Here is a 17,985-nt window from a genome sequence, read left to right on the forward strand (position 1 = left end):
TCAGTGGAACCATCATTAGACTGAAGTCAGTGGAGCATTTTAGTCAGGACAAGAAAGGTGCCAGGAGTTGTGACACGCTCTCTGACTCCACCTGCTGGTTTCTTGAGGTGGGTCTTTTCAGTTGCTGCCTCCACTATACTCTATAGTAGGACATTTCACTTGATGACAAGAACAAGATCTTCAAAGCTCGAAGATACGTTCAAGTGACACCGCTGTGCGAGTATAAATTAAGCTTTATTGTTACTGCCTCTGAGCGTGGTTGTAACAAAGACCATATTGCGTAGCAGTGTCAGAGGCAACAACAACATATATTGTTGTTGCCTGAAGATATTATCTTCAGGTGTACATTCACCAGCTTAATTGCTGTGGAGATAAATGAGCCCCCCCCCCCCCCACTCTCTTTTGGCAACTTTGGTACAAGCTTCAACAACAGTGTAATATGTGTTGTCGCACATTCTGTTCTTGTAGGGTCTCGGCTCATCGACAAGCATAACAGTGGACTTTGGTGATGGCACGGCCATATCCTACGCCAACATTAGCTCTATCGAGGACGGAATCGAGCATGTCTACAGCAGGGCGGGCATCTATCAGGTGTCTGCTACAGCACGGAACAGTCTAGGGTCCGAGCGGGTGGTCCTCTACCTCCACGTCACCTGTGAGTCAGCAACAACATTGGCCCTCTGTCACAGTGTTTCTCAAATGGGGATATGTGTACCCCTAGTGGTACACAGAGGTACTACAGGGGGTACTTGTGAAAACATGGAAAATGGAAACATTTATTTTACTGTTATGTATAATGATAAAACATTGACAAATGTATGTGAACATGCTGATCTGTATAGCTTTAAACCAAATGAAGTAAGAATGTTACTGTTACTGAATAGAAAACAGGTTACTTACTTTTATTTTTACCATATTGACATAAAAACTGGACGTTGGATGTCAGTATTTTCTAGTCAAAACGTTGTTGTCCATTACAGGGGGTACTTGGATTCAGCAATCAGGAAAAGAGGGTACTGAAGCCCCAAAAGTTTGAGAACCACTGCTCTGTCACTTGTAATCAGCAGTCACCAATCACTAGTGTGAGATTTCATGGTCTCCCCTTAACTCTGGCTGTGTACAAATGGAACCAGATGAACCCCACTGCCAGAGTTACAGACTTGTATGGGTCAATTTAGACCCCCCAATTTAGACCCCCCCATAAAGGAACCCAGTCCCTGGAATCCACTTTGAGAACCACTGAGATAGTATATAAGTAGTCGTCATATTATGCATACGTCTGCATGCATAATCTAATGATTATGACATGATCATTGATTATCATAACAGCATTGTAATGTTACTTGCAGAATAAGAGAGATGAACCTATTGTTATTGGTATTTCAACAGGCCGCATGAATGAGCAAGATTGAATGGCTATAGTACGACTCTGTTTCCTAAAAACACATTTCATTCTGGCCTTTCATTTGAGTCAAGATTGCTGTGGGTGCGGGAGGGGTACGCGCTCATGCCGTTTTGTGTTCTGCTACTCAAGGTGGACTGGAGCAGGTCCAGCTCTTGGCTCCCTCGGTGGTCGTCAAGAACAAAGCAGTCAACCTCAGCACGGTGCTGCATCCCAGCAATGCAGGAACAGTCACCTATTACTGGTGGTTTGATAACAGAACTGAGGTCAGCCTTACTTTTTCTCACTACTTAATGGCTTGTTATACTTAGTTGCTCACTGTGCTGCGCACCGAGCTCCAAGCTCCAAACATGGCGCAGTGCGACGTGTTGTGAGCTTTTTTTTCCTTCTTCTTTGTTTCTCTAACTCTCTCAGCCCATGGTGTCTTTGGAGGGAGGGATGTCCTTCACTTTCCACACAGAGGGAGTTCACACAGTCACTGTTCAGGCATCACTCGGCAGCACCGTCCTTCAGGACAAAGGGACCGTAATTGTCTATGGTGAGGCCCCGTTTCTATGTACAACACAGTCCCAACAGTGGCGATCTAATATAGGCCGGTGTCAAACCGCCTACCACTTGAATAGCTGGCCTTCATTCTTATAGGAAAACTTTGTTGACAAGGGTTCATATATAGATAAGTGTGCAAGTGGCTAAATACAGTATGTCTTTTTAGACACAATAATCCCATTCCCAAGATGCACCGCAATCTTTCATGGGCAGATGTGACTTATGGGAGCTAGTATTGTTACTGTAAATAGTAATAAAGAAATCACAGATTTATTGTGTCTAAAAAGTCATAATTAGCCACTTGTACGCATGCCCCCACCCAATCAAATCAGAATCACTAAAATCGCTAAAACAATAGAAAGCCGCAAATGAAAACATTTTAACACATCTTTTCTTCTCTCTAATTACAAAAAATCTAAAATATGAACCCTTATTGTAAAAAAACAAAGTTGTCCTTTTTTCACAGCAATTAAAGGCATCAACCTTATGAATAGTTGTCTCTGCCAGACTGAATGCATGGCAGAGATCTTTTTGCCCCTATTCGTCCGTCCGTCCATCCGTCAGTCCCTCAGTCAGTCCGCGTGTCCATCCGTATGTACAGCTAATCTCCAGCACCTTTGGCCCGATCGATGTGAAACTGTGCACACACACTCCCTGAAGGCCAGAGCAGAACCTCTGGCCTAAATGTAATAATCGGCCTGTTATAGCACCACCAGGTGGCCAAAGTTAGCAAAACACATTTTTATATTACTCCTACAGATTTACACATGAACAAATCGTGAATGCATCGTCTGATTGCTGTGAAACAAAACACACTTTGTGCTACTACTCCTTCATATTTTGTCCAAAAAACAAATCAGTAAATCTCTGGGGTCATTTGATGAAGATGTATAAGTTTGATTTTTCAGATCCCATTCCATGTGCCTACAGTATGACTATGAAGTTTGCGAGACGAGACCTGTGGTCTGAGGAGCACACTTTTCTAGTTTTGATGTGAAATACTCGCTGGTGATATTCTTATTGTTTATTTTTCACGCCACCTGTGCATAAAGACCTTTATTAAAGTGATTACGGATATCTAAATCTGCCAGTTTCCTAGAGATGTTTCACCTATTCGGTCAACTGCCTTTCTGTTTGTTTCATCGCAGAATATTTCCAGTCACACATTTTGGCGTTCTCCTCTAATCTGGATGAGCTGAACCCCGGGGTGGCTGAATGGAGACAGGACATCGCCCGAGTTGTCAAGAGTTCTATGGTTCAGGTCAGTTGTTCTGATATCTGCTATTTTTTAAGAATTTTCAATACGGCTTAAGTGGTTGTATAAAATACATTCTAGATGCATGTTCTCAAATAGAAACTTAACTCATTGAGTGCCAATCCCGAACTAGTTCGGCTTTATTAGCGTATCGTAGAGTGCCGATCCCGAACAAGTTCGGCTTTTAAAAAAAAAAAAAAAAAAAAATTTTTGGAAAAAGATTTTTTTGAATTTCTTTTTTTTTTTTTTTGGACCCCATCAAATCTGGTGAACATGATTTCAATCGCGATTTTGCATGTTCCACCCCCATACAACCCCATCTAACATACAGGGCAGCCATGTTTGTTTACATAACATGTAAAACATAATGGCGATTATCTCAAGAATGCCTGAACGGATTTCCAATCGGATTTTTTTGTTTGAAAGCTGTGAACAAACTGCACAAATCCACTCCAATGCAATCCAGGATTGCATCGGATTTTTTAGAGCTCATTCTTCTCTGTTTTTTTCCCATGTAGAGGTGTGCAAGGTTTAATCATGGCTAAGTTGACGAAAATAAGTCTTCTAAAATGCTTGGTAGCCAATAGCTAACTTCAAGCTAACTTCATCCTCTTCCTGTACATGCACAAAGGAAAGTGTTCAGGCAAGTCATGGCTGCAGGGCTTCTGCATATACCAGCATATCTCTATGGGATTTTCTATGGTCACTGGGCGCCCTCTAGTGGTGAAAGGGGTGGCACTCAAAGAGTTAATATATATTTTGCACCTTTTGACAAAATATCTGCCAATATGTTGGTAATCTGTGGTCTAGGACAGTGGTTCCCAAACATTTTAGCTCAAGACCCAAAAGAGAAATTAGACATTTGCCTGGGACACAAACTAGTGAACAGTAGAGATCTAAACGCTAACAAAGCGTTGCTTCTCGCCACTTTATGAGTTTGTAGATCTGCTATTTTCACAATCGGCTTCAGACCCAGATATGTTGGTCGGGCTCTAATGAGCGTGTTGTTCTGCTCAGAGATTAGTTGGATTGGACATTCAGTCTTTATTCAGTTCTGCTCAGTAAGGGCAATTTTAAGCTAGCCTGGAGTGAAAAAGTATCTTCTGACTAGTGAACTTTATTTTCCTTGCTTCTTTATCTTTACTGCTACTCTTTACTTTATCTACAGTATAGTGCAATATGGCCTGGGTTATGCACAGTGCCACTTGCTGTGTAATTCTGTTTGTGCAGGGTTTTTCTCAGCTCCCTTGTCATATACCTGTATATCCCTGCAAGGCCCAGCGTTGCCTTTTGGCAACATTTTTTAAATCATTTTTAAAAAAATGTTATAATTAGTTTTCCTGTTCTTTTTTCACATTAACATCACCATTAAATCCTATCGTTTAGTATTACAATGCCATTGGCCACGATATTTGCATATAAATACCCCCCACAGAGGCTGACATTCACAAGTTCCAGAGAAGTTGAAATTCCAGCGTCTGGACGAACAACATCTCACTTTTTAACTGAAGCTATTCCTCACTAAAACATAAGTAAAATGCCTGTAATATTCTTTTTCGTGATCATTAGAATGTCTAGAACACGTGCATATGTTAATATTGTGAAAAATATCCCCAATATGCAAATTAGAGCATGATTTATGATTTATGGCTATAAAACCTTACAAAAACACTATTAATCTTTTAACATTACATTTTCCTGTGATTAGGACTGCTACAACACCATCTGATTTTTTGTAATTTTTTTTGGCCAGTAGAAATTAATTCGGGTCTTGCAGGGATATGCCCATATGGAGAACCACATACCGTAAAAGTCTGGTATTCAAAATGTCAGCGAGCAGCTCAGTGGCCTTGTGGTTAGAGTGTCCGCCCTGAGACTGGGAGGTCGGGGGATCCTCCAGCCGGGTCATACCAAAGACTCTGAAAAACGGGACCCAGTGCCTCCCTGCTTGACACTCAGCACCAAGGGTTGGATTGGGGGTAAGTCCTTGCAATAAACTAGCGTCATGTCCAGGGGGTGTACTTGTACATCAAGCTGCCTCACGCTACAGAAACAGGAGATAGGCTCCTGCCCTATGGGCCTCATGGCTCGGCAACGCTTACAGGTACTTATTCAAAATGTATGTATGTATGTATGTAAAAGTACCAATGTATTGGCATCAAAATATACTTAAAGTACTAAAAGTAAAAGTGAATGTCCCATTCCACAAGTTCTCAGGTATAAAAATCTTTGAAAGTAGCCGATCTACATCTGACGCAACACGTGAGCTACTTTCAAATAGACAAATAAAGTATATTAGGCTGAAGGTTAATGTATGCTTTGTAATAACAATCAAAACCTACAAAGTAACTAAAGTTCCAAGACCCATATTGGATCCACGCCTTTCCCATTTGGATGTGGATGATTTGATCTTTTTGTTGTTGTTGTGAATGATTTAAAAAATGGCACTATTATGAAATATCCAAAATAGGGACTCCAGGATGAAAGTTATCAAAATGTAAAAATGGCAAGGACAAAATACAAACCTCAAAGCTCTGATCTAGAAAGCTCAGACACAAAAGGGATCAATAGTATTACTAATGTACTACACATTCATTAAAGTAAATTTGTCAAACACTGAAGGCCAATAAAAGCACACGCACACGATGGCTGCCATTTGCCGACCAAGCCGCTGTAAGCCACAAGGCTTCAGCCTTGAGAAAACATCAATCCTGTCATGTACATGAGAGTGAATTCTGTGGTAAAGTGCCAAAGTGCCTCCAGTTTTGCTGTCAAAGAAGCTCCATCGATGTCAAAAACCCAGCAGGTTATGTAAAAGACCTGGATACCGAGTTATATATATCCCATAGTGGCCCTCAGTATGAAACATTCACTCTGACCTTCTGTCTTGTCATATATTACCATGGTTTACACCAGGACGTTGACAGCAAGACCTCTGGTTAAGGCGCAAATGCACTTAAAAGCTCTGCCCTTTACCAAAGACTGTCAAATTAAACTTGCATGTTTAACTTGATCTGCGTGTTATATCCTGACAGTGACTGGTACTTACCGTAAGTACATAGATGACATCTGAAGCAGAATACTGAAGGCGTTTATATAGTTTGCGCCACCCAATACCATTTGAGGGCTAGACCATACAATACCAAAAGAAAGTGTGAAGTAAGATACTACAGGGGTTCCCAAACTTTTTTTGTCTCAGGGCACCCCATAATCCGAGGCACCCCTACATTATAATTTTCTCTCCCAGTACCTTATATTTATAGCATATCGTCGTTGTCGGGTGGAAACCTTGTATGTCCAAAACCGTTTGTTTTGTATTTATCATCTTTAAAATGTACTAAACTAGTGAAAACAGCAAACTACAACGCCTCGCATTGCGAGGTGTTGTGTGCTTGTAGATCGGCTGTTTTCACTAGTTTTGTGCAACAGTCTTGTATGATGAAGCAGGGCTTTGCTTTACCAAAAGACGTACACATTTGAAACTTGGAGATACGAGGTTTCTGCCCGACAGTGACGATATTTTAGTGATTATGTTGCGAGGAAAACATTGAGATAATAGCCATTTTGGTTAGAACAGACTGAAAATAACGTTGTACTTCAAGTTTAAAATGATACTAAATATTTTTTCAAGTGTCCAAATAAATTCCATATATTATCAAATCATCTCGCGGCACCCACTTTGAAAACCACTGAGATACTACACACTACACAGTGAAAATTGTATGTTATCGCGAGGTGTTGTGTGCTTGTAGATCGGCTGTTTTCACTAGTTTTGTGCAACAGTCTTGTATGATGAAGCAGGGCTTTGCTTTACCAAAAGACGTACACATTTGAAACTTGGAGATACGAGGTTTCTGCCCGACAGTGACGATATTTTAGTGATTATGTTGCGAGGAAAACATTGAGATAATAGCCATTTTGGTTAGAACAGACTGAAAATAACGTTGTACTTCAAGTTTAAAATGATACTAAATATTTTTTCAAGTGTCAATAAATTCCATATATTAAATCATCTCGCGGCACCCACTTTGAAAACCACTGAGATACTACACACTACACAGCGAAAATTGTATGTTAAATTAACCCTGGGGGTGTCAACTCAAAACAGTAGCCTGGTGTAGCATGAAATTTGCTCTAGAAGATTCATCTGGTGTCCAGGCCATACAAATTTACCCTTGAAAGGCAGTTTTTTACACTGAACATTTTATTGTGAAGTTCAACCATGTTTTTTCTAAAGGTCATAGAAAGTCACTGATTTCTATGACCTTTTGCAAAAGAAAACAAAAGAAAAGCAGAGTCTTCACTGGTCTTCCCTACTGCTAGACCATACACACAACACAAATCAAAACAGAGTGAATTAAGGTGCTAAAACTAGGATTTTGTTTTGTGTGTGTGTGTGTGTGTGCGTGCGTGCGTGTGCGTGTGCTTGCGTGCGTGTGGTTGTTTTCTAAAGGTCACAGGAATCAGAGAAGACCAGCTGTTGGTTTCAATACTTCCTGGTTTCCCCACAGCAGCAGAGTTTTTCATTGTTCCTGAGAAGAGACCAAAGGACGAATCACCGGATGGCAAGTGGGAACAATTAGATCAGGTACTGACACAACGTCTATTGAACGTCTGTGGAGCCACCACAGTCTAAATGTACTGTAAAATTATAGTATTTTTATAACTATGTATTTTTTTTGTTTTAACTTTGAACAATACGGTACCCAACCTATAGGGTAGTGGTTCTTTAAGTGGGCTCTGCGGACCCCTAGGGGTCCTTGAGGGGGTTCCAGGGGAATGTGGATGTGGAGTTGTATTGTATTGTTCGGTACAGGGTCATTTGGTTCGATATTTTTCGGTTCGATTTGATTTTCGATATTCGGTTTGATATGTTGCACCCCTAATATTTATATATTATAGCCATTTGGCCTTTGGACACTGTTTCTCAACATTATTATCTCAACTATTATTTGGGGAGGTCTCCAGATGATTAGCTTAATGTGCAATATTGTTTTCTCACTCAACAGTGAACAAACCAACATACATATACAGGGTATCTGCACATTTATAAAGTGACAATTTAATTATTTTATTAATATCTCTAAAATGGTCAAACATTGGCTACAATATTGGCTGTTTTGGCTACAAGGTCCATCCCTGTTGATATAAAATATAATTAAAGCATAAAGGTGGACACAACAGTAATCAGATTAAGTAAATTTAGCAGATCCTTATACCCATCAGCTGCAGTCTGTTTAATGCAATACCATTATGATTTATTTGGGTTTTTAATTGATTTTGATTAAGATTAAGACATACTTTCGCATAAAGCCAGCATATTTTTCCACTCCCAAGTTAATTGGGCCACGAAAGACTTGAAAGATATCCCTCTAAGTTACATTGTGAACTGATAAAAGCTGATGACTTATTTGCGATTAATCGCGCGATTAACTAGCTAAATCATGTGATTAATCGCGATTAAAATATTTAATCGCTGAACAGCACTAATATATATATATATATATATATATATATATAAAAAAAAAAATTTTTTTTTTTTTTAAGTTTAGTTTTTTGTAAACACACACAATACAGTTTCAGTTATCTTGTTTTTGTAAAGCCTTGTTTTATTTTTATTTTATTGTATTGAACAACGACAGTATCTATAGTAATATAGTCACCGATACCTTCTAGGCCAGTGGTTCCCAAACCTTTTAGCTCTAGACCCAAAAGAGACATTTTGACCTTCGCCCGTGACCCAAACTAGTGAAAACAGCAGATCTACAAGCTTGTAGATCGGCTATTTTCACTACTTCTTAGACATTTGTTTTCCAATTTATGGAATTCTTTATTTATTTATTAATGAAATTACTTAGAAATATATATTTTTTTATATTATTCATGAAAATCTTAGATTTTTGAGAATGTTTTTTGAAAATGTTTAGAAATAATGATAATTAAAAACAAAATGTAGGAAAGAAAAATTAGGGGACCCATAAAAATGTGTTCGCAACCCACAAATGGGTCCTGACCCAGTGCTTGTGAACCAGTGTTCTAGGCTATAGTTTGACCATCCAACAGCCATTATACAAAATGGCGGAATCAAGTGAATACATGTTGCCTATTGCAGTGGTTCTCAACCTTTTCAGGCCGCGACCCCCAAAATAATCATATTTTGACTGGGGACCCCCTCACCCTGACGTGCACTAAAAGTTGAGGCATTACATTTTGTATTACACTGTTCTATTGTGAAAATAGCTGATCTACATGCTCACAACGCCTCGCGCTGCAAGGCGTTGCGAGCATGTAGATCGGCTATTTTCACAATTTCTGCCTCTAATATTTCACAATTTTGCCAGTGTTTAATTTGTCATTTTAGAGGTATTAAAAAGTCATTACATTGACACTTTAGAAATGTGCTATGCACTTAAAACTTTATGTTGGCTTGTTTACCGTTGTGTGACAAAACAATGCACATTAAGTTCATCATCTGGGGACCCCCAAAAATAATTTGGGGACCCCTCTGGGGGTCCCGACCCACAGGTTGAGAACCACTGGCCTATTGGAATACTTTTGCTCCAGAAATTATAATTGCATCCACAGTACTGCAATGGTGTAATCATGCAATGGTAACGTAAATTGCTTATATTTGTTTATTTAGCCAGATAACAAGAAAACACAGCTCCCTTGATAATACTCATTATGTCAGTGGTTTCATGGTTCTTTTTTAATAATGATATTTTTTCCCTCTTCATTGCTTTAATCACACATGCGTAGAGAATTAGCGTTCTTTAGAGATACATACACGTGCACTATTACCCTTAATTTCTCCACAAGCAATGTAATCTACAACTTGAGCACTAGAGGGCAATCTTTTCCCATCCACACACACCTAGATACTGTTTTGCAGCATCCCTCACATCAGTAGCAATTACCGTACTTTCATTCTTAAATCTCTGTAGGCTATTACCTCACATCTTCACTGTCATCTTTGTGAGACTTGTATGAATTTTTACTCATTTATATGGGGCCCATAAACATTTCAAATCATCATGCTTTATGGTCATTATAGGGTTCTTAGATTTTTTTTTGCAACATCGGGCTTTGGCTCATAGATATTCTTCTCTGCTGTTTATTGCTTTTGTTGCCTTAGAAAGCTATGAAATATGTATGCGAAACTATAAACCGGAGCTGTTGTCGAACTTCTGTGCAGGCACAAGGCTCGTTAGTGCCTCATAACAGATAGAAGCTCCATGTATTAGCAGTAAACTCAATTCCTCTGGCTCAGAGTTTGACTTGAACCAAGTTAATAGGTATTTAATTACATTGATGCATCATATAATTGGCACTTTGGAGAAAGGAGACAAACGGTGGGGCAAGCCACCTGTATTGGGAATTAAAAGGGATGTATTTATCCAAAGCCTGTCTGATTACCTGGCAGAGCCTTACAGACAACAGGGTTATACCGACGTCTTCAATTCTTCGTTCTTCTTCTTCAATGAATGAGTGTGCATTGCATATGTGTGGCGAGTGTAACCGTGCGGACGCGTGTGTGCGCTCACACGTGCGTGCGTGTGTTTGTGTTGGCGCGTGCATGTGATGTGATGTCTGGAGCAGCTTATTAAAATGTGTAATAGATTTACTGACCCTGATATGCCACTAGAATAAAAAGTAATTATTCATACTGTGTAGAGCAGTCTAATTTTAACCAGTGGAAAGATTTTAGAAAAGAGCGAGATGGAATTACCGGTGCATGGCTAAGGACTCAAATGGGCTCTGGGAAGGTGTTTGGTCTCCTGTTAAATGACTGCTTCATTTAGGTGTGAAGAGCAGGGGAACTCTGGGCATTTTATAGTAGAAAAAAAAAGAACTTAAGCGGGAATTTTCATATTACGTAGAACATGCCTTGATTTCCATTTTTTCTCGAGTCACTGAGCTTTTAAATCACCTAATGGGTAGATTAATTCTGTGAACAAGTATACAAACACATGCTGTACATACCTGTACTGTAGATCAAAGAGTCTGTGTCTTCAATGGTAAAAGCTATGATAGAAAATATCACTGATCTCATCACCCCTAAGCAGAACCCCCTTTCACAAAGAAACTTCATTGTTGTCTTAGGCCAAGCCAAGCCACGTCAGGCAAGGTATACTATAGATCAGGGGTTCTCAGATGATTAACTTAATGTGAAACATTGTTTTCTCTCTCAACGGTAAACAAACCAACATAAAGTTTAACAGTGTATAAAGGGTATCTGCACATTTCGAAAGTGACAATTTAAGGACTTTTTAATACCTCTAAAATGACTAATTAAACACTGGCCAAATTGTCAAATATTAGAGGCAGAAATTGTGAAAATAGCCGAGTTGTGAGCATCTAGATCTGGTATTTTTACAATAGAACCGTGTTTTACAAAAGGTAATGCCTCAACTCTTAGTGCTCGTCAGGGTGGGGTAATATGATATGATTATTTTGGGGGTCGCGGCCTGAAAAGGTTGAGAACCACTGGTATAGATGACGTTCTATGCAGCTAAAAGGTGACTTATGGTTTAGTTCTCCGTGTCGTATCAACGCTTGCTCCTCTCTTTAGCAGCAAGTAAAAATTATGATTCATAATTCACACTGCTGGATGAAATGACTAGAGGTTAAAATATTGATGACCGTGTAATGGCGCTGCCACCAGGGGCGTCACACGGGGTAGGAAAGTGGGACTGAGTTACTAGGGCCCAAGGTGGTGGAGGGGCCTTAATTATTTTATACTTTAGCTATTGAAAAATAGCAGATATACAAGCTCACAGCGCGGCACCGAGTGCCGCGCTGCGAGCTTGTAGATCTGCTATTTTTGAAAAGTCGTGAAAATGTGTGCAAATCTTTGAATATATGTATTTTTTAAGCCAACATTTGTAACTCAAATTTTGCTTCTGGGGGGTCCCTGGAACTAAATATTTTGAGATGCGGGTCCGTGGCCAAATACATACCATTTTGGGCGTCCTTCACATGAAAAGGTTTGAGCTCCACTGACATCGAAACATAGATTTTTCCAAAAAACCTTAGAAGGATTTTGAAATATTCAAAGATTTTCATGATTTTTCAAAAATAGCAGATCTACAAGCTCGCAGCGCGGCACTCGGTGCCGCGCTGTGAGCTTGTATATCTGCTATTTTTCAATAGTTAAAGCACAGGGGCCCCACAGTGAATCCTTGTACCCGGGCCGGGCCCAGAATTTGGTGCGACACCCCTGACTGCCACTGCTGCTAACGGAGCCGCTTGTCTTTGCCCTCCTCCTCCCACCCCTGCAGCTCTCCCAGGTCTTGTTAAGTGCCCTCAACCAAGACCTTATTTGGTTCACAGTCAGACCAGGGGTAAAGGTGAATGTCTACGCAGCTCGTTTGTCTCCAGGTGAGTCCACCGCTTCCAGCCATAAACCTTTACCCTCCCACGCAATGTTTTATAAAAAAAAAAGTGAAGGGGCATGAAATAGTGAAATCCCCGATATTGGTTCGATTTGCATAAGATGAGTTATGTTCAACACCATGTCGTCGCTGTTGGGTGTTGAAGGGGAGAACCACCCATTTTCAACATTGAACTATGTCATTAATATAACTTTGAGTTGTTATGTGGAAATAGGGAAAAAGTCCCCCCCCCCCCCCATTCTGTGTTGCCTAGAACTGGAGGGTTGCAAAGTACACCGTGATGATGTGTACTGTATGTCCAAAACCATTGCATTTCGGGAAATTGAAAAAAAAGTACCTGGGTTCCAATGGATCCAAAGTAGTTATTTAGTCACAATATGTCATTGTCTGATGCGTTGTGAGCTTGTATATTGGCTATTTTCACTCCTTTTGCACGACAGCGCGTAACACAATGAAGTGTAACATACTGTAGGGCATTCATTTATGACAAAACTGAAATATGAAGATACAAGGTTTCTGCCCAGACAGTGAAGATATCGTTGTTGTCGGGTGGAAACCATGTATGTCCAAAACCTTTCATTTGTATTTATCATTTTAAAAATGATTTAAACTAGTAAATAGCAGATCTACGCGATGCGAGGCATTGTGTGCTTGTAGATCTGCTATTTTCACTAGTTGTATGATGAAGCAGGGCTTTACTTTACGAAAAAAGCGCACCAATTTGAAACTTGGAGATACAAGGTTTCTGCCCGACAGTGACACGTGATTGGAAATGACACCCGGGCTCCAGGGAAACCCCGCCCACCGAAGCTTTTGATTGGCTGAAGCGGAGCTAGGGAGCGCTCAATTGTAGTCGCTTGGACAGGGCGTTTATCGTGGGCTTGCCCAGGCCTTACGGCCTGGGCATAAATATAACGATTGCATTCACCACGGCTTCGTAACTCGCGCGGCGCTCCGCCGGCCGCGCAGCCCTGGCCCGCTCTTCGCGGCCACTCGCGCCTGCGACGCTCGGGGGCGAAGAGCAGGACCAAGGTCCGCTGGCCTTCGCGCCGCTTGCAGTGTCGTGGACAATCGAGCGGCTCCGTCTGGAGCCCGGGTGTCATTTCCAATCACGCGACAGTGACGGATATTCCACTCAGGAAATGAATGTGCTGTAGGTAACATTATGACCTTTGCCCCTAGTTCGCTGTTGTTTCCAGGGGAGGAACAGCTTATACTACTACATGACAAATCTTCACAATTGCTTGACTTGCATTCTGTCTCCTTATTTGTCAAAAGCTCCTCTTGTGGACAGCAGTGATGGCCGCCACAATGGTGCTGCAGTCATCATGCTAGTCTCAGTCGTACTGATGGGCTTGGCCGTCTTTGTCATATACAAGTTTAAAAGGTACAGTATCCTGAATGTACTGTAACTGTTCTTTCTTTTTTGTTTTTCTTTACATATCTACTGCATAGTACTGTGTTCTATTTGTCTGTCATTCAATGTTATATGAGATACTTTAATGGTTTCCAGTGGAAATAAGCTTAGTCTTTTCATGGATCTCCTTTTAGTAGACCTTGTACCAGTGAACTGTACCGTCATGAAACTGTACCTTTTCCTATGCAAACTTCTAATAAAGTCTTCAATCAATCAATCAATCAAACAAACATACGGGAGAGTGTTTTCTGCTGGTGTTTCAGTCCGAGTGTATCAAAGGGTGCGTTCGGAAATGCGCACTGGGTCTGGTTAGGGTTAGGGTTAGTTTTAGGCATAGTTTTACTGAGGTTAGGGTTAGGGTTAGGCATAGTTTTACTGAGGTTAGGATTAGGGTTGGGTTTAGGCACTCACTACACTGAGCACACACCCGGTGCGCATTTCCGAACGCACCCTTTGATACACTCGGACTGAAACACCAGCAGAAAACACTCTCCCGTAACATACAGTGACACTTAACAGCAAAGTCAAACAGAAAACTTAACAAGGATGAAGTTGAAAGCAGTCAGGGGTTTCAGGCTCTCCTCTCATTGGAGTAAATATCAGAACGATAATATAGATTCCCTGGCATAATGGCCCAAGTTATAGTCAGTCAGTCCCATTATCCTTGGAGTAAGCACCTCAGTTCTCAGCTCCTAAAACTTTCCGAAACGGTTTCAGACTCAATGTAATTCTGAGTTATGGACATCAGCGACACAATAATAGCCCGAGGAATAAGACAATTCTCCTCTGTCTCAATCTGCAGAATATTACTACCAATGACAGTCTAATCAATTCTCCCGGAGACCTGAATGAGTGCCAGAGTCCTGCAGTTATCAATATTCATCTATCTGACAATGTGAGGGTTGACCTTTAGGAAATGCTAAACACAGTCATTCAGGGTGAGTCGCACACTGCGGGAATGGCAGGAAAGGTTGAAGAGATAAGTCCTGAGACAACATATATTATACAGCATTGGGGAGGGGGGTTCACGTGGTATAAACATCATCCTCTACAACCACCTGGCAAAGGAGAATGCTCTAGTCCCACAGTAGTCAGCATCCTTGAATCATCTTAACCACTCTTAAGACCCATTCCCACTGGGCCAGATAAACAGATAAAAAAATATCTTTCTCAATTCAAGTGGATGGTAAAATACAGATAAAAGATATCTGTTATAGATATTCTTTCTATCAGTATCTTACCATCCACTTCAATGGAGAAAGATATGTTTTTATCTGTTTATCTGGCCCAGTGGGAATGGGCCTTTAACCTGGCTACACTACATTTTCACAAGATTCTCTAAACATTAAAATAATTATTATCACACACAAACAAAAGTGAAAGTAGCAAATCCTCATAATGTATCGCAACGGGACATTTTGAGAGCTTATAGATGGGCTATTTTCACTGTATGATTATGTATTAAACAGGGCTTTAGTGGTTAAAGGCTGATTTTATGCTTTGCCGACAAAGCCTAGTGTGACAAGTCACTCAACAACAATAACTAATTATTTTTCACTTACTGGAAGTCAAGCATGACACTTGTAGACTGGATTATGTTACGTAAACGGGAGCAGAAAAAACACTGAGCTGTAGGAACAACATCAATGAAGCAGCATCTGAAATTGCCAATGAAAGATTGTATGTCAAAAGTAGAATGAAAAACAGATTGAGAACCGATACGGTGCACAAAAAGTCAAAAGTGAGAGTGCACTGCCCTATGGAACACAAAACACAATGGCTTTCCAGCAATGCTCTGAAGTCCACACCAGTCAAAAATAGAATATTACACTTTTCATGCTTAGTGAGTGGCCTTAGTGAAACAGAGTTGTTTTCTTCACCCTACTTCATCACCCTGCCTTCTCTGCTCCGAGCATTTTTGGTTTGTTTTTTTCCTCTCCACTGTGCAGGAAGATTCCTGGCATCAATACATACACAACAGAGCAGCCAGAAAAAGAACAAGAGGTCATCCCAGCAGTGACCTCTATAGCCATCCCAAGCCCTGGGGGAGCTGTTGTGACCTCACAAGAACATGTGAACATCAAGTTGGACTCACAAAGTATAGGTACAAGAAGTCTCTCTTTTATTTTTATTTCTTTATTTTCTTAAGCCTGATTTATACTTAGTTGTACGACGGTGTCCCTCATCGAAAATAGCTCGCAATGAATCACGATGCAATGAATTGAATGAATTTTGGGTCGTACAACAGATCAGTTCTCACACAGCATTAAATATTTTGTAGGAAAAGTTTCAGTGTTTTTTGTTGTTGTATTATATTGTGCCCCAAGTACATAATTGTATTGATATGTTTTGCCAATAAACTGTACAGTTTTTAGTTGCTGACCTGCTTTTTTTAACGGTACATGCTTTTAGAATTCACAGATAACTCAACAATATAAGCGCGAGGAAATGTGCAGAGAACATCAGGAGCAGTTCTTTGGTCCCGATAAATTAATTAGTGCTTCAGGAAGGTAGCGGAGTGTTGAAAGCATTTTCATCAAAGGAAATATTGATTGATTTATACTTTTACCCACAGCCAAACAATATAGCTGCCTGCTACCATTCAAGATAGATAGATGTGTTTGCATGTGAAAATACGCCTGTATGCAAATGTCGCTACATAAAATCCCCCCACTGTCTGTTCTCTCTCTCTCTCTTCTCCCTCGCCAGGCTACCTGCCATCTCACACAGACATCAAGCTCTCTGATGAAGCGCCCCATGTGTTTTAATGTTGAGAGTCTATGGCCGACTCGAAAGCAATACATCTTCTTTGGCAGATACTTCCAGCCAGCTATGAAACCATGGTCTCAGTGAATGGTCTCGAGTGTTTTCCTGCCCATGCTTGGATGGACCAGTTCACACTGTGCAGCCCAAAGCCTCCGAGGAGAGTGTACAGATTTATACTTGGCTCCTTGAAAAGGGGGACAATTTTTTGACTTGAAATACATGTATTTTTGCAAGGACATTGTTGATCTATTCATGTAAATATTGTACATCCGAAAATGAGGGAGCTGGTGGAGGTTATTTGTCTTAGCTGGTCACAGCAATATGTCTTCTCCAAGAGATAAAAACAGCAGAACAAAACAGATTTATGGTAATATTTCAAGCTATGAATCAGTTTCTGGTCTCTGGTCTCACTTTTGTGATGTGGAGATATTTTAACTACGTGCACACCTTATCTGGTGTGCGACAATGAGTGAGCCAGATTCCTTATGGTTTGTAAAATCAGGTAATCTTATCACAAGTTTGTAATAGGAAAACCAAGGAGGACTCTACCCGTGTCCCACATCTGTGTATTTCATAAAAGCTGCCCCATTGTAACATAAAATCTGATGTACTACATCAAAACAAACATAAGAGCAGTAGATTAAAGTGATACAGGGAGGTGCCAGACCTGATTTACTGGAGCAACTTCGATGGCATTACATTAAATCAAACACTGCATGATCCAGGGTATTAATTTAACTCTGAAAGTGTAAAAAGGGATCCATAAGGGTCAGAGGGAAGTTAACACTCAAGATTTTGCTGTGTACTGTACAAGTTAACACATAATTTATACTCCATTTCACAACAGTGACTCTTGGCTGCATATGGCTACCCATTATACAGATTCGAAGAAGCAGTACTATAGTAGGAACCCTCCTCAAACATGTAGCGTATTTTGCATCTGTATCAGTGTTGCACTGATATAGATTATTTCCTTGACTGATGCAAAGCCAAATTGAGTAGACTTCTTGAAACAAAACGGGTTGTCTCGTATTTATGGTTGCACCTGAAAGGAGAACACAATTTGAATCTTATTTGAATAAGAAGCTGCAATGCAGCAAACACTTGCTCTAGCGCAGCAAACTCGCAAAAGTGGAAAATCTACAATGGTACAATGGATTTAATATTTTGCCACACAATACAAACAAGGATCATAATCTTATAT

The 17,985-nt window shown here is 40.4% G+C and overlaps 1 protein-coding gene across 1 annotated transcript in view; it reads left to right on the plus strand.

Moving 5' to 3' along the window:
• LOC308297301 (VPS10 domain-containing receptor SorCS1-like) overlaps positions 1-16,783 on the plus strand; it is a gene marked incomplete at both ends in the record, with an annotated part of 60,483 nt that extends 43,700 nt beyond the window's left edge. Inside the window, 9 exons of the mRNA XM_080740714.1 lie at positions 469-655; positions 1,535-1,668; positions 1,817-1,940; positions 3,097-3,209; positions 7,657-7,791; positions 12,485-12,584; positions 13,877-13,985; positions 15,965-16,119; positions 16,725-16,783. Coding sequence (XP_080596840.1) covers positions 469-655; positions 1,535-1,668; positions 1,817-1,940; positions 3,097-3,209; positions 7,657-7,791; positions 12,485-12,584; positions 13,877-13,985; positions 15,965-16,119; positions 16,725-16,783 — 1,116 coding nt within the window. The remainder of the gene's footprint in view (positions 1-468; positions 656-1,534; positions 1,669-1,816; positions 1,941-3,096; positions 3,210-7,656; positions 7,792-12,484; positions 12,585-13,876; positions 13,986-15,964; positions 16,120-16,724) is intronic.
• Positions 16,784-17,985: the final 1,202 nt, after the last annotated feature.

This window comes from Nannobrachium achirus, assembly GCF_963921795.1.
Source record: "Nannobrachium achirus genome assembly, chromosome: 13".
Classification (NCBI taxonomy): domain Eukaryota; kingdom Metazoa; phylum Chordata; class Actinopteri; order Myctophiformes; family Myctophidae; genus Nannobrachium; species Nannobrachium achirus.